This window comes from Dromiciops gliroides, chromosome 6, assembly GCF_019393635.1.
Source record: "Dromiciops gliroides isolate mDroGli1 chromosome 6, mDroGli1.pri, whole genome shotgun sequence".
NCBI classification, from domain to species: Eukaryota; Metazoa; Chordata; class Mammalia; order Microbiotheria; family Microbiotheriidae; genus Dromiciops; species Dromiciops gliroides.
This window is the reverse complement of record NC_057866.1, coordinates 20,277,677-20,300,021: the sequence shown is the minus strand read 5'-3', so window position 1 is coordinate 20,300,021 and position 22,345 is coordinate 20,277,677. Positions and strand designations below refer to the sequence as shown.

General features: G+C 35.9%; 2 protein-coding genes across 2 annotated transcripts; one reads left to right on the top strand and one right to left on the bottom strand.

Annotated features, from left to right (window-relative positions):
* Window positions 1-593: 593 nt before the first annotated feature.
* On the bottom strand, window positions 594-4,790 carry LOC122731905 (cAMP-responsive element-binding protein-like 2). Its single transcript, XM_043972154.1, is given in 3 exon segments — window positions 594-772; window positions 775-982; window positions 4,674-4,790. Coding segments are annotated over 3 exon segments (504 nt in total).
* Window positions 4,791-20,340: 15,550 nt separating this feature from the next.
* On the top strand, window positions 20,341-21,273 carry LOC122732807 (olfactory receptor 5D13-like). The gene has a single exon (XM_043973198.1). It carries the CDS (start codon window positions 20,341-20,343, stop codon window positions 21,271-21,273), a length of 933 nt encoding a protein of 310 aa, XP_043829133.1.
* Window positions 21,274-22,345: the final 1,072 nt, after the last annotated feature.

The following is a 22,345-nucleotide window of genomic DNA, read 5'->3' as shown; positions in this document are numbered from 1 at the left end:
TGGACCCTATAGGGACAATATAACAGAAAGATTATAAAAGATTACAAAAAAATAAAAATGCATGTAGATGGTAAAACATCAGCACATTTTATGCTAGAGTGATAGAGAGATCTGTGGTTCCTGCAGGAAATATAACAAATCACTCAAGTAAATTTGATATCATGTCCATTTTGAAGGCTGACAATTTGTAATTTCACAAACAGCCTGTTTGCTTTCTCTGAATTAGACATCATAAAAAACAAAGCAAATGAAGTAACAGCAACACATATAATTAAATGAAAAGAAAGTAATTAGCCACTATGGAGCTAAGGTGCAAACATACTGTCTTAACTTATTGTCCTCTCTGTCACATGGATTTTTCCAAGCATCACATCAGGTGTAAACCTACTGCAAAATATTAGACAGGACTGGATATTCTTCATTTTCTTCTTGGGGAAGGTTAAAGCAAGGTCCTTCAACATGTACAATAATATTTTAGATACCAGTTGGAAGTGAATATAAATGACTACTGAAATGTAGGTAGCAAATGAAATTCCAAATCCTAATCTTATCCATTCTTCATGTGATTCTGAATGTTCAATTGAACAAGTGGTTCATGAGTTTAGATGGAAATGATTTTCACCAGGATTAGTTTCTGTTTGTAGAGGCTTTGAATATTGGCTTGAGTTCTGCTGAGATTTGCTTGATAACTTTCCAGTTAAGAGAGCTTTTATTTCAGAGAGGATTTTTCCTTGATCCATTGACATGCATCATTGCTTGCACATTTCCAGTTTTCTCTGAAAGTCCAGATGGCTCTCTCCCAGAAAGACACTAATTCTTTCAGATATTGATATCTCAACTTTTTTCTGACCCTAAATTCTCTTGCACTCTGTAGGCTTCTCTCAAGCTTTGCCTTCAAGTAAATTTTGGCTGGCTTCCAACCACATTTACCTGGTTTCTTTACTTTGTCTCCAAGTACCTGGATGTCATCTATGTCCTCAGGCTAGCAGGACACCTCACAACTTGTAGAAACTGGTAAGTCCCATGCCCATGAAAACCGGATTTAATTTTTTTAATGGCTCCTCAGGTGTAGCCTCTAGCCCTCTCAGATCCTGAGGTCCCAGGAAAATGGGGCCCATTCAGCAATGAGCCAGGGAGTCCCACAAGCATCCCCAAACAATCCCACCAGGCATCATGGCCTCCTCTTCCTCCTCCATGACAGTTTTTCCATGACCTTTTCTTTTCAAGGTCAAAACCAGTAGCACCAGAGAAACTGAAAGCTTGAAAAGAAATAAATAAAGAACTCTCTCAATTGGGCCACCTATTACAAATAGATGATGAAATTGAGGTCTAAAGAGCTTAAGCAACTTTCCAATGCATACTAATGTATCTTTACCAACACACTCTAGTTAGAAATCAAAATTAGCTCTTCTCCAATGCAATCCAGAGCTCTTTTCTCTATAGTAATTCACCACTGTTGTTATAAAGCTAATTGTTATGTAAACTGGAAAAACACTGTAAAAATTGGATAATTTTAAGTAAAATTACATGTTTTTTTTCTTATTTTTCAGCCTCCCTTTTTGTGTTTTAAAAATAATAAATATTTTTATTTATAGTTGTTCATTCAGCATTTTATCCCTCCTTCCCTCCCTCCCTTTCCCAATAAGCCAGGTGAAAAAAAAGTGTTTCATTATTACAATACAAGCCAAGAATATTGTAATTGAAAACCTTTAGGGCACAGGTGGTTATATACAGCCTAATAAGATAAAAACTCTAGTAAATTTTACTTAACAGGCAATAAGTATAAAATTCTTTCTATGTCATCCCATTTGTAGACTAAAGCAGAGAAACTGGTCCTTATAGAGCATGAGGAAGCTGAGCCTGGGAATTAAGTGGGATATCTAACATCTGCCTCTAAGATTCTTGACAACCAGTGCTTAGAGACTGATCCCTAACTGTTTTTTTTTTTTCTCCCTATGGGCAACAATACAAGGCATTATAGGAAACCTTGTGTCTCCTATGTCATCTTCTCTGAACTGGACAATTTTGTAATACCAGTTGAAGCTTCTACTTAGGTGCTTATTTTGCATTCAACTCATGAATACCTACATTTAAAGTGTCAGTTTATAAAATTTCAAGGATTATACAATAGTAGACACTAATTGATGTAGGAATTGAATGCAATGCTTTTTCACCACCACATAAATGGGTTTCTTTGTGAACCCTTGTATGGATAGACTAACATTACGGTTGAAGAATATAATAATTAAATTATCCCATGCATTAACAGGAATCCTCTACAATGTAAAGCCTACCCTTAACCCCCAAGTAATATCCCAGACCAGACTATAATTGAAAAGAAGTCTCTGATTCAGCAGAATTGTATGATAAAAGCTGGATTTTAACTCTCCCTAGCTCATAGCACAACTCTTAAAACCAATAGGCTATTTTTCGCCAAGATATTCTTAGTTTAGTGGGAACTTTTTTCCCAAATATCTTGCAGCTGCTTCCATTCTGGACAAACCTCCTTGGCAAATCTGCCATCTATTAACAAGAGTTAATCAGGTGGATATATGAGAAGTATCAATAGCACCACAGGATCTTGTTTTGGGGTAAGGCAAATGATCAAACACATTTTTAATAAAAAAATTATCCAACTTTTTACAAGGTTTTTCCAGTTTATAGAACATAGACCTTTTTGATAGCTATGGGAGAGATACATATTGCATATAGAAAGGATCTCTATATTGAATTTCAGAAACATTTACATTTGAATCTTAGCTTTCCAACCTAAATTATTTCAGAAAATGCCCTGGAGGAAGATCTAGGACCCTCTATTGTGGTTAAGTAACCACACTCCGAATAAAAAAAGAAAATTTCTTCTACTCTGTATTGTGTATATTTTCCTATATATACTTTCTCTAATTTTCAATTTTTCTATCAAACTGGATGATTGGTTTTCATGGCTAATGGCTATGTGTGTTCATTGTGAAACTGGTAAAGGTTGGGAAAAGGATCAGTCTTGGAGTATAAAGTTAGGTATCCCCACCTCCCCCAATAATGAGATAGAGAATAGAAGTTAGACTGAACTAGAAAAAACATATCTCCCAGATGAAAAATATTTAAAGAAAGAGGTAATTATAATTATATCCCATATCCTCCCTCTCTGAACAAAGAAGAATGGCCCTTGGCCCCAAGTTCCTGCTTGCTCTCCTGTTATTAATTACAGTCCCTTGGAGAAGAGATTAGAGATGTTTATTCTTCCTTACTTCAAGCCACAAGACAAAATCCCCATGTTATACACATGGGTTAACCCTCACAACATGTTGGGTCTGTCCTGAATGACCATGAGGGGTTTTGGCTAGAGTAGGACTTCTTAAATTTTCCCCACTCCTGATGCCTTTTCACCCAAGAAATTTTTACAAGATACCATGACAGGATGCATGGGAATGTCAAAGTGTAAATGTTGTGTGTTAACAACCAAAATTTTAGTGACCCCCACATTCAGTTACATGACCCCATATGGTGTCATGACCCTTAGTTTAAGAAGCTCAGGAATAAAGGACCTCTAAAATACCTTTCATCACCAAATTTGTAGTGTTTGTTTTCTTCATTTTACTTCAGTTTGAGTTTGTTTCTTCTTTTTTGTTATGAATTTCCTTGGAAAATTAATTTTTAATCAACCTCTATCAAGTAACTGATTAAGTACATGCAAACACACACAGTGAATCAATAAACAATTATTAAATATCTTCCATGTTTCAGGCAGGTGCTCAGAAGAGCAAAAGATAGTCCTCAAACCCAAGGTGCTCACAGTCTAATGGAGAGACGTGTAAACAATGTACAAACAAACTCTAGACAGAATAAATGGGAAATAATTGGCAAAGGCAAGGCATTAGCATTGAAGGGATGGCAGAAAGTCACCTTATAGCATATGGGATTTTAGTTGGCACTTGACATAAATAAGGGGAATTAGGAGATAGTGATGAAAAAGGAGAGATATGCAGCCATGGGGGATAGCCAATGAATATCTTTTGAGAAAACACATGAAGTGACTTCTTCCAGGAACATCAATGTGACCGGTGTCATTGGATCATAGAATACATGGAGACGAGAAAGTTGTTGGAAGACTGGAAATGTATGCACATGCGCAAAAAGCAGACACAGAAATTGATACAGTGATCATGCGTAACAGTATATATACTGCTTCATATCCATAGCTCCCCAGCTCTAGTGACAGGAGTTAAGAATGTTACTTCATGAGGATTTGGGGACTTGAATTTTACCTAAGCTTCTAACCAATTCTTAGTGTTGTGTCATTTAAAAATATATGGGGGTGTCTAGCTCTGTACTAAGTTTTAGGGAACTTAGCTGGGGTCTCTAATATATATATATATATATATATATATATATATATATATATTTGGTGAGGCAATTGGGGTTTAATGACTTGTCCAGGGTCACACAGCTAGTAAGTGTCAAATGTCTGAGGCCGGATTTGAACTCAGGTACTCCTGACTCCAGGGCCAGTGCTCTATCCACTGTGCCACCTAGCTGTCTCTTAATATATTGTTACTTATAAAGTAGAGGTTACTTCACCAGTCTTGGGCATTAACCATTTATTAAAGCATATTAAATGTTAGTAAAGAGAGAGAGCAGATTGCTCAGAATTAGAGTTCAGAAGCCCTTCATACCTGGATAGAAAAGTGGGAGAGTGGAGGCCACATGGCTGCCTCCTCCAGCATCCAAGGCCCAGCATAAAATGCCAGGATGGGGAGAGGCACAGCAATAAGAGCAGGGGAGAGAATCATTTGACACCCCTTGAACCAAGGATTTTTATCCTCTCTCAGGTAGAGGTGGGTCACTGCACATTAATCCAAGCTAAGTGGTCATTCCATTGATTGACAGGACCTGAGGGCTCCCCTAGGTGAGTTAATTTCATTTAAGTAGTCAGGAAGGTCAATCTACATTTCTTTTGTGATTCTACTGACTCTGGGCTAGTTTTCAGAGAGGTCAAGCAAGGTTCCTGCAAGTGCACCCCCCCCCAATAATACTAATATTTTTTCACACTGTATAATTTTTAGATCAAACAGAAGCTCAATGAGTTTCAGCTATTTCTCCATAAAATGAGGAGATGGATACTATGATTATGAAATTTCATTCCATGTCAAACATTCTAATTTTGTAGTGCAATCAAATAACTGTCCAGACCACCTTAGAGAATTAAGACACCCAGTGCTACATTTACCCTTCATATCTCCCTGGGATCGACACTAAAGCATTTATCCATGAGTACCTAAAACAAATGCCTTGATGTTTCTCTTCTAAATTTTCCCAGGATAACTCAACAAACATTTATTGATCGCCTATTTTATTTCCCCCATCAAATGCCCTGTTCCATGAAAGTCTAGTTTTGTAAAATCCCCTTGGGAACATACCATAAATAAATACACAAAGGTGCAATGCTTTTCCCTGGCCCAGAATAAGGTATGAAAACTTTCCACTTCATAACAAATCTCAGAATGTCCAGAAACCTAGAAAAAGTCCTTATTCTTGAATTTGAAGCTGAGTCTGATGAGAAGGCTATGAAACATATCTGCATTCAGGAATTTTTAGACAAATGGTCTAAAGAATCTCTACAGAATTATTCTCCATGGGCCAAAGGGAGACATGCCACTAGAGGGCACTTGACTTTCCAGGTTTCCCTTCATGGAATGGCATTATCTTGATGTCCCAAAGGTTAATTCATCATAGGTCCTTTAGGGCTACCTACAATTCCCTTTGCAAACATGAATGCAGGTGATGTCACAATAGCTGATGAAAAGAAATGGCTTAATGTTTTCAGTGTAGTCACGGTTGGGGATAATCTATGTTATGTTTGCCCTTTGCCCCTCACTCTATGGAATGAATGACATACAAGGATTGTTGGGAGATTATTGTGTTATTTTCATGATCTAGCACAAAGGTACTATAGCAGAAATGTCTCATTGGTAATTGTGGGCCTAGGGAGTCTTAAGGACTTATGGCTCAAATATGGATATTATGGTGCTATGGACCTTGTTTGTAGTGTTATGGACACCCAGTAGCATGATCTGGGCTAATAGAACTTCCTATAAAATATCTGTTCTCCATTCCCATGGAGATAGTATTGCATCTGCTCAGTAGCGTATTGCATGGACAGCTACAGAAATTCTAGGAAAAAAAAAAGTTCTTGTTACAAAATTCTTATGTCTGTCACATTTTTGACTTCAGTAACTGATATGATTTTAGCAGTACAAATGTCTTAAAAATTATATATGAGCATCTGTGTTGTAATTGCAACCTAAGAACTATAGAAGTTGGAAGTTTATTTTCTATTATTTCAAAAAATAGGTGGAGTTCTACCAAATTCCTTTTATGACACAAATATGCTTTTGATACCAAAACCAGGAAGAGCAAAAACAGAGAAAGAAAATTATAGATGAATTTCCCCAATGAATATCAATGCAAAAATCTTAAATAAGATATTAACAAGGAGATTACAGTAAGTGATCACAAGGATAATAAACTATGACCAGGTGGGATTTATACCAGGAATGCAGGGCTGGTTTAGCATTAGGAAAACTATCAACTTAAACAAACACATCAATAAAAAAACTAACCAAAATCATATGATTATCTCAATAGTCGCAGAGATACCTTTTGAAAAAATTCAGCACTCATTCCTTATAAAAACACTAGAGAGCTTAGGAATAGGTGATACTTGCCTTAAATAATAAACAGTATCTACCTAAAACCATTAGCCGGCATTATATGTAATAGAGTTAAGTTAGAAGCCTTCCCAATAAGATCAAGGGTGAAACAGGGATGTCCATTATCATCTCTATTATTTAATATTGTAATAGAAATTTTAACTTTAGCAATCAGAGAAGAAAAAGTAAATGAATTAGAATTGGCAAGGAGGAAACAAAACTATCACTCTTTGCAGATGACATGATGATATACTTAGAGAATCCTAGAGAATCAACTCAAAAATTACTTGAAACAATGAACAACTTTAGCAAAGTAGCAGGATATAAAATAAATCTACATAAATCATCAGCATTTCTATACATGACAAGCAAAGTCCAGCACCCAGAGATAGAAAGAGAAATCCCATTTAAAACAATGGTAGACAATATAAAAAACTTAGGAATCTACTTGCCAAGACAATTCCAGGAATTCTATGAACAGGATTATAAAACACTTTTCACACAAATCAAATCAGATCTAAATAATTGGAAATATATCAATTGCTCATGGGTAGGATGAGAGAATATAATAAAAATGACAATTTAACCTAAATTAATTTATTTATTTAGTGCCATACCAATCAGACTACCTAAAAATTATTTTATAGAACTAGCAAAAATAATAACAAAATTCAACTGGAAAAACAAAATGTCAAGAACTTCAAGGGGAATGATGAAAAAAGTACACAGGAAGGTGGGCTAGCTGTACCAAATCTGAAGCTTTACTCTAAACCGGCAGTCATCAAAACTATTTGGTACTAGTTAAGAAATAGAGTGAAGGATCAGTAGAATAGACACAGGAGACAAAGTAGTAAATGACTTTAGTAATGTCCTGACTGATAAACCCAAAGACTCCAGCTTCTGGGATAGGAACTCAGTATTTTACAAAAACTGCTGGGATAACTAGAAGACAGTATGGAAGAAATTAGGCATAGACCAACATCTTATAAGTTATACCAAAATAATGTCAAAATGGGTACATGAGTTAGATATAAAAGGTAAATTAGGAGAGGAAGGAGTAGTTTACCTTTCAAATCTTTTGAAAGAACAGTTTATGACCAAAAAAGAGATCAAGAATATTATAAAATGCAAAATGGATGTATAAAATGCAAAAAGGATGATTATGATTACATTAAATTAAAAAGGTTTTGTACAAACAGAAGCAATGCATCCAAAATTAGAAGGGAGGCAGAAAACTGGGAAACAATTTTTATAGCCAGTACTACTGATAAAGGCCTCATTTCTAAAATATATCAGGAACTACATCAAATTCATACCATTCCCCAATTGAAAAATGGTCAAAGGATATGAACAGGAAGTTTTCTGATGAAGATGTCAAAGCTATCTATTGTCATATGAAAAAATGCTCTAAATCACTATTGATTAGAGAAATGCCAATTAAAACAGTGCTGAAGTACCACCTGACACCTATCAGATTGACTAATATAACAAAAAAGGAAAATAATAAAATTTGGAGAAGCTGTGGAAAAATTGGAACACTAATGCATTGTTGATGGAACTGTGAACTAATCCAACCATTCTGGAGGGCATTTTGGAATTATGCCCAAAGGTCTACAGAGCTATGTATACCCTTTGACCCTGCAATACCACTATAGGGTCTTTTTACCAATGAGATCATAAAAACGGGGAAAGGACCCACATGTACAAAAATATTTATAGCTGCTCTTTTTGTGGTGGCAAGGAATTGGAAATTGAGGGGATGCCCATCAATTGGGGAATGGCTGAACAAGTTGTGGTATATGAATGCAATGGAATACTATTGTGCTGTAAGAAATGATGAGCAGGCAGATTTCAGAAAAACCAGGAAGGACTAGCACTAACTGATGATGAGTGAGATGAGCAGAACCAGGAGAACATTGTAGGCAGTATGAACAACATTGTGTGTTGATCACCTGTGATAGACTGGATTCTCAGCAATACAGTGGTCCAAGATAGCTTCAAAGGACTCATGATAGAAAAAGCTTTCCGTATCCAGAAAAACAAAAAACAAAAAACTGTTGAATCTGGATGCAGATTGAACCATACTATTTCTATGGCTTTTGTTGTTGTTTTTCTTTTTTGAGGTATTTCCTTTGCTCTGATTCTTCTCTTATAACATGACTAGTGCAGAATTATGTTTAATGTTATTGTACATATATAACCTGTATCAGATTACTTACTGTCTTGGGGATGTAGGGACACATTTTTAATTGGGGAGTGTTAGCTATGCGGCTCACCACAATATTGGGGCAAGGAAGGAGACCGGCAGGCTCCCTCAAAAACAGAAGAGGATTTATTAACAAGAACAAACTTAAAAACACAAGCAAGATCAGTAGAATTAAGGGAAGGGAAATGATAAAACCTGATTAACACCACTGCACAGGAATCAGCTGAGAGAACACAGCTGTGTCCTGTTGCCTTCCAGCTTCAAGTTAGAATGGTGAATCTCCTCCCTTCTTCTTCCCAGCAGACCCCAGGCTGATCAAACACAGCCCCAAGCCAATTTGCTGGCAGACATGACTGACAGTCACATGACTGTCCTCACTGGGCTTCCAGTCATTATAATTTTGCCAGGCTCATTTAGGCATCAGAGAGTGGTGATGACATGAGTTGCCAGTGCCATGGCAACAGCTACAAACAGTGGGTGGAGCACCATGTCCTTTAAGGAGGCAGTGTGCTTGAACCCCAGGCCAGTTTGAGTGCCTGGATTTTTAAAAATTCTAGCCAAAAGATAGTGTCATAAAAACCTAAAATAACGATTAATTGTTATCCATTCTTTACAGGGAGGAAGGAGGGAGAGGAGGGAGAGAAAAAATTTAAAACCACAAATCATATAAAAACAAATTTTGAAAACTTTCTCTACATCTAACTGGAAAAAAATAAAATACTTTCATAATTTTATAAAAAATAATATAATTTGAAATCTGGGACAACTAGGCCACCTTCGTTTTCATTTTGTATTAATTCCCTTCATGTTCTTGACCTTTTGTTCTTCCATATGAATTTTGTTCTTTTCCTAGCTTTATAAAATATTTTTTTTATAATTTGGTTGGTATGGCAGTGAATAATTAAATTAGGTTACATAGAATTGTCTTTTCATTGTCATTGGTTGAGCTTGTCTCAACTAGAGATAATGCTACTTAGAGATAAACTAAGAGATAACTTCATGACCTGGCTAATATTGTGATGTTTAAAAGTTTCAAGAGACAAGAGACATAGTTTCTGGGTAATCAATCATTTGATTAATAATGCTAGCATTTTGTTAGTAAAATGGTCTTTAACACTTTAAAATGCCAAAGTTGCCTCATGGAACACATTCAACAGTTACATGCTCTTGGAAAAGTGCTCCTGATGGTGACAATTGATTCTATTTAACAAATAATGAGAGAATGAATATGAGTGGTGGGTTATATTACCATGAGGGACTAGGGATAGATAACACTGAACATCCAAATCTTGGTCAAAGAGAATTACCAACTTAAATATCACTCATCTGACAAAAGGTCAAATCCACATTTTCCTAGATCTGTCTGATGAAACAGAATGAGCAAGAATCCACCTACTGTCTAAACGTAGAATTTATTTATTTTCTTTAGCTAGGTAAGTCTTTGTCCAAGATTTTCCATGCTGGTTGATTTCTGGATGAAGAAGTAGAAAAGGGAAAACAAAACAAAACAAAACAAAACAAAATAAAACAAAACAAAACTTTGCTCCTGATTCAATATCTGGTTATTAAATACAAGAAAGAAATCATCAATTCTTTCACTATCTACAATTAAATTATGATTTTAGAAAGTTTCAAAGATAATGCTACGGTGAATTCTTACTGACATAATCATTGAAACAAATGCTTTTCCCCTATCACTTTCGTTTGAAAATTTCTTTTGTACCTACCCATGCATAGATTGACCAACATTAGGCTTGAGAAGTAGAAATAACTCCTCTCCTCTACTTTGAAATGAGTGATGTCAAGGACCAGAGTATCATAGAAAAAAGTCTCTGATTCAGCAGAGTTGTATAATAAACATAAACTTCGGTAATCTGGAGTTCAAAGCTCTACTCTGAGGACTAAGAGACACTGCCACCCCCCAAATAAATAAATAAAGTATTTGCTTATTATGAACCTTTCCTGAAGGTCTTGCAATTGTTCCCATCTGGAGAGACTTATTTGGGAAGTCTGCCATCCATTACCAAGAGTTAATGGATGAAGCATCAATGGGACCAACACAGCTTGTTGGGGGTTGAATTATGTGATCAAATATAGTGTTTTTGTGTGTGGCTAAGAACTGGAAATCAAAGGAATACCTATCAATTTGAGAATGGCTAAACAATCTGTGGTATGTCATGGTGATAGAATATTATTGTGCTATACAAATTGACAGGCAACATGATTTCAGAAAGTCCTGGAAAGACTTGTATGAATGGATGTATAGTGAAGTGAGCAAAACCAAGAGAACATTGTGTACAGAGATAGCAAAATTGTTTAATGAAGAACTGCGATTACCACTGCAATTAAAGTCAAGTGAAGTAGTATTTATTGTATGTTCTTCTATGTCCCAAAGATATTTGATGAAGATAAGAGGACCTATTAGTATAAAAACATATTTTAGAAAAACACATTTTAGCAGCTCATTTTGTGTTGGCTAAGAATTGGGAATACAGGCGATACCCATGATTTGGGGATTGGCAGTGTTTTGAAAAGAACGCGGACAATTTCAGAAAAACCTGAAAAGAGTGACATGAACTGAATGATATGAAGCAAAATGCAGGGAACAGAATTAGTAGGAAATTGTATGCAGTAAAATAAATACTGTAGGATGATATGAAAATTCTAAAAGACTCATGATGAAACATGCTGTCAACTCAAGAGAAAGGAGGGATATTGGTTGAATACATACTGAAACATGTTATCATCATTAGTTTTTTATTCTTTTTCTATTCTCTCTCTCTCCCTTCCTTCCTAACTTCCTTTCATTCATTCTTTCTCTCTTTCTTTCTTTCATTTTTCCTTCCTTCCTTCCTTCCTTCCTTCCTTCCTTCCTTCCTTCCTTCCTTCCTTCCTTCCTTCCTTCCTTGTTCCTTCCTTCCTTCCTTCCTTCCTTTCTTCCTTCCTTCCTTCCTTCCTTCCTTCCTTCCTTCCTTCCTTCCTTCCTTCCTTCCTTCCTTCCTTCCTTCCTTCCTTCCCTATTTTCTCTATTGTTATTTGAATCTTCTTCTGCAAAATGACCAAAATGAAAAGTTTTTACATGAATGTTTTACATGAGAGGGAAAGGGAGGGAGAGAGGGATAGAATATAGAACAGAAAACATAAAAAAGGAAATGTTAAAACTGTTTTAACATATAATTAGGGGAAAGAAACAAATAAGAAAGAGTATGTAACAAATGTGAAAATTAGTTTACTATAATTTTCCTGTATATGTAGACTATTGTCAGCTTATTGTCTCCACATTAAAATCTGAGAACTTCTCTGTATGCCAAATATTAAGTGTAGTGCATAGAACATTGAAAATGCAGCATAAATGTTTGTTGCCCAGTAGACTGACTAGAAATATATCTGACTTAACAAACTTGATTATTTATGTACCAAGGAGGGGGGCATGAAAAATGGAGAAGTATTTTCTAATCGATAAAGTGGTTTGGCACTAGGGTCATCATCAGTTTTATACATCTAGGAAATATCATATTCAATGCCATCCATGTAGAATGCATGTCTATGGGTGGGGATGACCCTATGAGCTCATTAGTGCTAGTGTCCAGAGAGTATAACAGCAACAACCACAGGCTAGAGCTTAAAGAAATATTTATTAATTTCTCTCAATAAACATTTATTAAGGCGATGGCATTCAAGCCTTACTTCAAGTCATCTGAGGGTTAAACATTTGGTACATGAGAATTTGCATGTAATTTTACATTATATAATCTTTGGGAAAATCTATGTTATTATTTCTGAAGCCAAGAAAATATCAAATTTGAAGACCAATTTAATTTCTTAAAAAATCATATTTTCTGAAAGTGACATATCAGAAATTTTTTTAATTGCTCCTTTGAGCCCTCACATGTAGGGTCAGTGGAAAGTCTCTGGTGCCTGGGTCCCAAAGGAGTTGGAGGTAAATGTAAGATCCTTAGTATAAGTACCAAACTCAGGTTTCAGATATGTTAGGAGGACAAATCTCTAACTCTAAGCTTTTCTGTAAAATGGAGAGTATCACATCCTTCTACAGTCATTGAAAAAGTCTAAGTTTTTTTTTGTAAATAATGTATACTACAGGATTAATTCTTATTTTAATCATTAGGAAGGGGTCAGGAAGGGATCTAATGATGAACTTATTATGTCACAAGCTATACCATCTGTACCATAAATCTAGGAAATGAAGCATCCAGGAGATTCTATATTCTGGTGAGTCATTATGTCTAGCAATTTCTTCCCAAATATTTTTTTTCCTGGTCTATTAACTTGAAACTTGAATATTCCATTCATAAGTTTCCTAGAAGATCAATCAGAAAGGAAGTGACCAAAAAGGGTGAATAGGAGAAATTTTCTCTAATCACCTTCTTCTTTCTCATCATCATTTTCATTTATTATTTAGTGACAATTTTTGTGGAGGGAATCTAAGATCCATGATTGGGTGGTATCAAAGAGTCTCTTCCCAGAAGAAAATTTCAGTATATGTGGGAATATGAGCCGGGTACTTACAAAGACCAATACTATAGCCATGTAGCTACTGTTAAATGTCCACTGATGCTTCCAATGAAGGCTACAGAAACTGAGAGGAAAAAAGACCTGTGGGGATGGAGAGTAGGACTGTCAGGAAAAGTTTAATTTTGTGGATGCAAAGCTAGACTTATGTTAGTAGGGATCAAGAGATAGGCATTACTCTTTGGGAGAAATTGTATTGCAAAAGCATGAAGGCAGAAAGGCATATATTTTCTTCAGAGAATAGTGAGCACTACAATTTCTTAACAACTGTGTCTTCATGTAGATAAAATTATTAGAAGATAATGTTGCAAAGAAAACCTAATTATATATCTGGCAACCAGAAAATGAAAAATATATTCTGGAATTAGTAAATATGGGTAGAGAGAAATGAAAATATGGTCTATGTAATGGTAGATTAGGAGTAAGGAAAACCTGGGGCCATGTTCTGCTTATAAAATATTGTAGCTGAGTGGAAAAGGGCAAAAAAGGTGAGCTGTACTCTCTACTTTTAAATAAGTATCCAAAGGTATAAATGGGAAAAGAGGTCTGAAACTGCATCATTGAAGGTAGTTTACATGTCTGAAAGCTTTTAATAAGTATGGAATATATGAATCAAACCAAGCACAAAATTCTGTCATTTAATAAAAAACACAGTAATCAGACTCTAAATTATAATTATTGAGATTTTATTCTCAAAATAATTATTTTTAGAATTCTCTTCAAAGTATTCAGAAGTATATGCAATTATAAAACCTAAGCAAACATATACTATCAACATAAATGTTTGATAGTGAGTAAATTATTAGGGTGGTTGAGATCCATTAATGAATTTGAAGACTGTAATGGTTTCAGAAAGGACATATGCAAGGGAGACAATACATCCTGTAATGAGACTTGAATGGGAAAGATTGAATCCTGACTCTCCTGAACAGTGTAGTACAGAGCCATGTGTAGTGTAGGTGAAATTACAAAGAGATCAAATTAAGTCTGATATCAGGAAGATCTTCTGACCAATTAAGGCCTATTAAAATTTCAATAGACTGATTTAGTTGGTGTGGTGATCTACCAGTTCCAAGATCATTTCTCTTTCACTTCCTTCTTAATATTTATTATCAACAATTAGAGTGAATCTTATTTCATCATGGAGAAAGATTAAAGCTGTAGCAAACTGATTCCCAAACATCTAAGGACCTATAATTTATGTCAGGGATGTAGACATCTGCACACAAAGTTCCATACTAATACTAGAAACAAATGTATCAGACTAACTAATGTGTTAAAATAATTGTCTTAGCTTTTGGGGGAAGAGAGACGGAGATGTTCAATAGATAGAATAGTCAAGGGTTGGATTGAAAATTGGGAGAGATTTGCTTAGTACATGAGAAAAATTTAAGATTTCTGCAATTAGAAAAGCAGAAAAAGTTCATTGAAGCAAGAGATATGGTGAGAGCAAAGGCATGGAGTGAGGAATATACAATGTGTTGATGGCATATAGAACATACACTTTGGCATTAGCTGTATAGATGCAATTAGGATTGAAAATCAGATTTCATGATAGCAAGTTTATGGAAGGATTGGAATGACAGGTTAAGGACTCTAATAATCTGTTTGGTCCTGAATGTAATTTGAAACAGAATTATTTCACTTTTGCAATTGATTGCTTTTAAAGACGAGGGATTGTGTAGTGGAAATAGAGTCAGTTGTGGACACAGAGGAACCATGTGAGAATCACAGCTCTGCTGCTTAATACCTATGTGTTCTTGGACAAATCATTTAACCTTTTGGTGTTTCAGTCATGTCTTTTATAAAATGAGGAACTGAACTAGATGGTTGATAAGGTTTCAAGCCTTAAATCTATGAAAATAAATAGTAAATTTGCCACCATTTGCTAGGACTACTGAGTCTACAAATCCACTGAAGACACAAGAAATGACAAAGAGATGGGTGACATTGAAATAACATGGCTAAAAATGTGAATAAATAAATAGATAGATACAGAGAAACTATTTTATTTTCTCTATAATTGGATTGTCGACTTCTTATTGGTTATTTGTGATCTATTCAAAATGTGTGTATGTGAGTATAGAAAAATACATACATATATAAATACACATTCATCTATATATATTCATGCATAGACATACACACACATTTATAATAAATCCAGGAAGGACAGTGTAGGAGCATGAGTCAGAGAAATCCTTGTTCTATGGATGACTCTGAAAAACTTAGGGATGTTTGAATTAAATTGGTTTGGATAAGTCCTCTAATCATCTTCTGCCTCAGAAATAAAAAAAAAAAACTAACAGCAAAACAAAATAAAACAAAGCATGAAGAACAACAAGGGGCAGCTAGGCAGTGAATTGGATAGAGCACTGGCCTGGAATTGGGAAGATAGGAGTTCAAATCAGGCCTTAGACAATTAGTAGCTATGTGACTTTAGACAAACCTCAACCCTATTTACTATAGTTCTTAATCTGTTAAACTAGCTGCTGAGAGACCTGGGAAACTCCTCTAGCACCTTAGGTAAGATTTTATATTTTACACACACACACACACACACACACACACACACACACACACACACACACACACACACACACACATAGTGTGTGTGTTTATGCATATATATATGTTTATATAATTATGGAGATGTGTGTATATATAAAAATATATATGTTTGTGTGTGTGCATCTGTGATTTACTGAAACCATTTATATGCAAATAATGATAGGTTGTAACAGAATTATTTGTTATTTATAGAAGTTTAAGAGATCATGCAAATATGTGAAAACATAATAAAATGACAGGTCTTTAGATTTTCAGAAATGCCAACTATTAGCCCAGCCTTATAGTAGAAAAATGATAATGATGGAGAATATTCTCGATCAATAATCCTTGGTTCAGGGGAGAAAAGATTGTATAACAAGAATAAATCTGTACACTTAAAAAAAAGGAAGAAGGGGGAAAAGATATAGAAAGAATGAATGCTACAGGTGGAAATATTTTGATGTGGTAGAGACTAGACTAGAAATTAAACAGTGTCATTTCTTAATGAAAAGCAACATTTGGATAAGCCATACATCTGGCTTTACCAGTTTGGTATTTTCAGTTTTCAGGTAGCATATTCTCTCACTGTCATTGTTCCTACACACTAATGGAATAGGGATTGTTCTGTTAGGCTTTTATAAAAAGAGAAATCCGAATTGAAATGATAACTCACACCCCTTCTTCCCTGACACATTTCATATTCTATGCACCTCAGACATGATTAATAATTCTCAGGGGAATAGTCTTCCACAAACTTTCATCTCTCTCTCTCTCTCTCTCTCTCTGTCCCCCTTCATTTGTTTATTCATTTCCTTGTTCATATTTATGTTCTGTCTTTTTTGGGGAGAAGGGGGCCAGTAGGGTTTGGTGAGTGTCTTGTGTATGAGGCTGTATTTGTGCTCATGTCCTCCTGGGTCTAGGTTGGGTGGTTTGTCCATGTGTCACCTAACTGAACCATGATGACATCTTTAGGGTAACATTGATGGGAGGACGAGTGCACTGGGGGAAAGGGAAGGGAAGAAGTAGAATGGGGTGAAATCTCACACAAAAGAAGCAGGAAAGGGTTTATGGAGTGGTGGGAGAGATGGGGGCAGAGTGGGGAAGTGAATGAGCCTTACAATCAACAGAATTAGCTCAAAGACCTTAATCTCATCAGAGTTAGCTCAAGGGGTGAATAACATACACAGTTAATTGGGTGGAGTAATCTATCCAACCCTGCAGGAAAGTAGGAGGGGAAGGGGATAAGGAGGGAGGGGTGAAGGAAGAGAGGGCAGAGCAGGGGAAGGGGCTGTGAGGAGCAAAACACTTTTGAGGAGGGATAACTAGGTAGTGAAGTGGACAGAGCAGTAGCCCTGGAGTCAGGGGAACCCTGAGTTCAAATCCAGCCTCAGACACAGTTTGTGTGACCTTGGACAAGTCATTTAACTCCAATTACCTCACCAAAAAAACCCCAAAACATTTTTGAGGAGGGATAGGGTGAAAGAAGATAGAAAATACAGTAATTATCAAGGGAAAGGAATAGAGTGAAAGGAAACAATCAACAGTAATTGTGGACAAATTGTGAAGCAGAGGCAAGAGTAATGAATGTTTATGTGATGATGATGATAAGGACTGATGATGATGATGGGTTGATGAGGATTGATGAGGAGGATTAAAAGAAGGGTGATTGATTGACACTGATTACAATGGACTGAAGATAATGGTGAAGACTGATGGATGATTGATGACTGATTGATGATGATGATGATGGTAAAATGTATAGTACTTAGGGGCAGAGCCATGATGGTGGAAGAAAGGCTGAGACTCTCCCAGCTCACAAAAACCTGAACACATACCTCCCAAAATAATGTGATAAGACAACTCTTGGAGCAGCATAATCCACATAAGAACAGACTTAGACTCTTTTCAAGACAAAAATGGATTAATTAGGTGACTGGGATCACCTGCTGTTTGGGTTCATAGAGGAGCACAACCCATGGACCAGGACCACCCTCAGGCAGGCAGTGCCTCCAGAGACTCAGAATCTTCAGCTGCTTCTTCTGAAACTCAGCTCATGAACCAGGGTAAGGGGGTCCAGCTGTTGGGGGGAATATCTAAGGTCTCTGCTGCAACTGGGGAAGAGTGCCCACATTCTGAAATAGCAAGTTGGAGGACAGCCACCCAGTGGGGGAGGAGGAAATGCAGGCCAACTTCAGACCATAACAATCAGATTTCAATCCGACTTCTGTTTCCAGGTCAAAAGAGAAAGCTGGCAGTGATTACTCATAGGCCAGGCAGGCTGAGAAAAAGCCTAATCACCAAGCTGTAACTCAGAACAATGTGTCCTGGAAGCAACACTATACTTTAAGAAGGAGTTAAAAGGCAAGAAAGAAGGGATCCAGATGAGTAAGCAGAAAAAAACAGCAGACCATTGAAAGCTGCTTTGGGGTCAAGCTAGACCAGAATACACCCTCAGAAGAAGATAATAACAAAGTTAAAGCTCCTGCATCCAAAGATTCCCCCCAAAAATGTATGGTACTTGTTTTGCTGGGCTATTGTGAAGAAAATTCTTTGTCAAGTTTAAGGTACTATATAAAAGTCATCTACTACTATTGATGCAGTAATCAACCTAATGGGTTCATTGTAAGGAAATCTCTCTTTAAAGTCCTATATGAATGTAGTTTACTACTTTATAAAAATGCGCATGATCCTTTCAGAAAGACGTGGAGGGACCTGCATGAACTGATGCAAAGGTGAATCTACTATATACAAAATAACAATATTATTGTAAGATGTTCTGCTGTGAATGATATGGTAATTTACAGCAATGCAATGATTGAAGACAACTCCAAAGGTCTTATGGAAAATGAAATCCAGCCAAAGAGAAAGAACAGGTAGTATTTGAATACAGATTGAAACATAATTATTTTTGTTAGTTACTTTATCAATAAAAAAATATTTTTTGAGCAGGATGCTATCAGAAAAACTTGGAAAAACTTACATGAACCAATGCATGGTGAAATGTACTGTATACAAAATTAACATCAATAATGCTATATGATCTGCAATGAATGTCTTGGTTATTTTCAGCAATGCAAAGATCCAAGATAACTCTGAAAGACCTATAAAAATTGCAGTCCATCTACAAAGAATGAACTGATGGTATCTGAAAATAGATTGAAGCATAATTTTTTTGGATATTTACTTAATCTGAAGTTTTATTTTTGTCTGTGTTTTTTCACAACCTAGCTAATGTGGAGATGTTGTACATGACTACTTATAGATAACTTACATTGAATTCCTTTAGTTCTTGGGGAGTGGGTGGGGAGGGAGGGAGGAAGAGAAGTTCGGGCACAAAATTTAAAATAAATTGATGTCAAAATTTGTATATGTAATTTGGAAAATATATAATTCTAAATGGGAAGAAAAATAAAATATATAAATACATACATACATACAGAAAGAGAGAGAGAGAGAGAGAAACAAAGAAAGAAACAAAGAAAGCACTAACAACATGCCAAGTATTGTCTTGAGCTCTTTACAAAAATTTTCCTTTTTGGCCTTTACAACAACCCAAGGAGGTAGTTGAACCTTGGAAAACTTTTAAAATGAGGAAACTGAGACAAATAGGTTAATCATTTTTTTGTTGTTTGGGCTCAGGTCTTCCTGCTTCCACACTTAGCACTGTCACTTAAATGCCTCTGTACCATAGTAATGCTAAATATGAATTTTTACATTAACGGATATATTATCTCAATTTTATTACCAAACTAGAACATCTGCTGAAATGTAGTGGATAAAAAAATCCTTCAGTGTATCTTTGCTACCAAAATTCTCCCAAAGATTATGTTCAAAATTCACTATTGCATAAAGATAGCACTTTCGACATGAGTTTGTCTTGTGGCATCTGTTTTTCTAAGAGTAGAGAAATTGTTTAGCGATTAGAATATGTATGTAAATGCACACATGAACATACATATACATATGAATATGCATATTTAGGAGAAATGTAATTCATATATGTGTTTATATATGTGCATATGCATGTATTATGTGTGTATACATATACATGTATACATAGAAGTATAGATAATACTTGATCTTGTGAATTTATGGTCGTCCATATATGCAGACCTGTCTCTTTCTCATTCTTTCTTTGGTTTCGTTCATATTCCAGTCTTTTCTCTCAATTCAAATCTATAAAACTTGAGACTAAGTGCTAATGTCAAAACGGATCCTATTATTATCTCCATAATAATTTTAACAATAACAATTTTCTAATTCACACCCATCTTTATCCTGTGTTCCACAATTTCATTTGTTTTACTTCTCATTATCAATTTTTAATTCTCTTCAACAGGAATCATGGTGCCCACTGACAGCAATCAGAGTACTGCAGTCATGTTCATCCTTTTAGGATTCTCTGAATATCCACAGCTTAAGGTGCCCCTCTTTCTGTTGTTCTTCACTGTTTATGCAGTGGCTGTGCTGGGAAATGTAGGGATGATTGTGATCATAAAGATCAGTCCAAAACTACAAAGCCCCATGTACTTTTTCCTCAAGCACTTGTCCTTTGTAGATTTATGTTACTCCACTATTGTTGTACCAAAACTACTAGAAAACTTAGTTGTAGAAGACAGAAGCGTCTCCATAGGGTGCTGCATTACACAGTTTTCCTTTGGTATGACCTCTGTGATGACAGAGATGGTCATGTTGGCAGTAATGGCCTATGACCGTTTTGTTGCTATATGTTATCCTTTGCTCTATATAGTTTACGTGTCCCCAAAATGGTGTGTTCTGCTAGTGACTGTGGCATATTCATGGGGTATAATTAATTCTATTGTACTCATCTACTCACTTCTTATACTGTCATATTGTGAGACCAAGATTATTGATAATTTTGGATGTGAATATTCTGTCTTCCTCTCTGCTACCTGCTCTGATAAACACTTCAGTGAAATAATCCTTTATATCATTGCAAATTTCAATGTATTGAGCACTCTCAGCATTATCCTTACATCCTATATTTTTATCTTTGTCACTATCTTTAAAATGCATTCATCCAGTGGGAGATATAAAGCTTTATCCACTTGTGCCTCCCACTTGACAGCTGTTACCATCTTCTATGGGCCCATGTTCTTTCTCTATTGTATTCCCAATTCCCAAAACTCATCACTTGTAGTCAAAGTAGGAACTGTTTTTTATACTGTGGTGATTCCAATGCTAAATCCCTTGATTTACAGTCTTAGGAACAACGATGTGAAGGAAACCTTCAGGAAGTTAATGTATTTCAAATAATTTCTCAATTAGATCATGTATATGGATTTTATGACTACTGGCTGACATATTCTGATGGAGTTTATGGTGATATTTAATTAATTCTCTGAGTCCTATTCCTTTATTCTTTTCTCTGCTGATCACACATTCAGTTTCTACAACCATCTAAATATTAGTCATGAAAATTCTTAGGCCAAAGAATAAAGGATATTTGAAATGAGAAAAAACAGTGCCAGAAAAACATACAAAAAAAACAAACAAAAAATTTTACCATGTACTCCATGATATTGTATCAACCTCAAATCCTTTCATCAAAGCTCCTTGACAATTAATTGTAAAAATAAATATTTTTTCTACATAATTGAATGTCTATTTTCTTATTTTATGCCTTCACATTTCCACTACTTCATAGAAAAGAAAGTAACATAAATGCAATGTGTCAACTAGGAAGATAGGCAAGAAATGTCTATTTCACTTGGGTACAAAAGCAGCACAGTCCAAAAGAGGAAACATCTCTGGGAATTATCAGGAAGACCCACTTTAACAAACCAGTGAGAGTTCCTGAGTCTCACTGCAGTGATTCAGGCAAATACCAACAACAGAGCTCCCTCCCCCATGTATCTCAGTATAGCCAGGGAAATGGGTAGACTCTAGTTTCTAATACCTCAGTGTAATTAAGGATATCCCTGGGTAAAAAGATGGCCCCAGAGAACAGATCAACTTCATGCTTCAGGATAGCTCTGGGCAAACAGCAAGATTACCATGTTCTTCAGTGTAGCCCCAGGAAAATGTGAAAAAACACCTCATGGGCCTCAACATAAACAGACAGACACTAGCACTAGGACACTTGTTCCCAACCAGATAATCTCTCAGACACCTATAGCTTCTAGTAGCACCAGGTACTGCCCACCTCACCCCCTCAGCACAGCATCAAACTTGAGGATCTCCCATAGGCCTTAGGGCAACACCAATGCAGCTACAGGTAAAAAGCCAGGGTCTACAGACCTTAGCACAAAAAGCCTAAATCAGTACCCCTTCCACCCTGTGAGCAAAACTCACTTTTTAAATAAAGGAAAAGGTCCAAAAAAGATGA

What these genes read in the sequence shown, in the direction of transcription:
- LOC122732807 (XM_043973198.1), top strand. Translation starts at nt 20,341, where the DNA reads ATGGTGCCCACTGACAGCAATCAGAGTACTGCAGTCATGTTCATCCTT.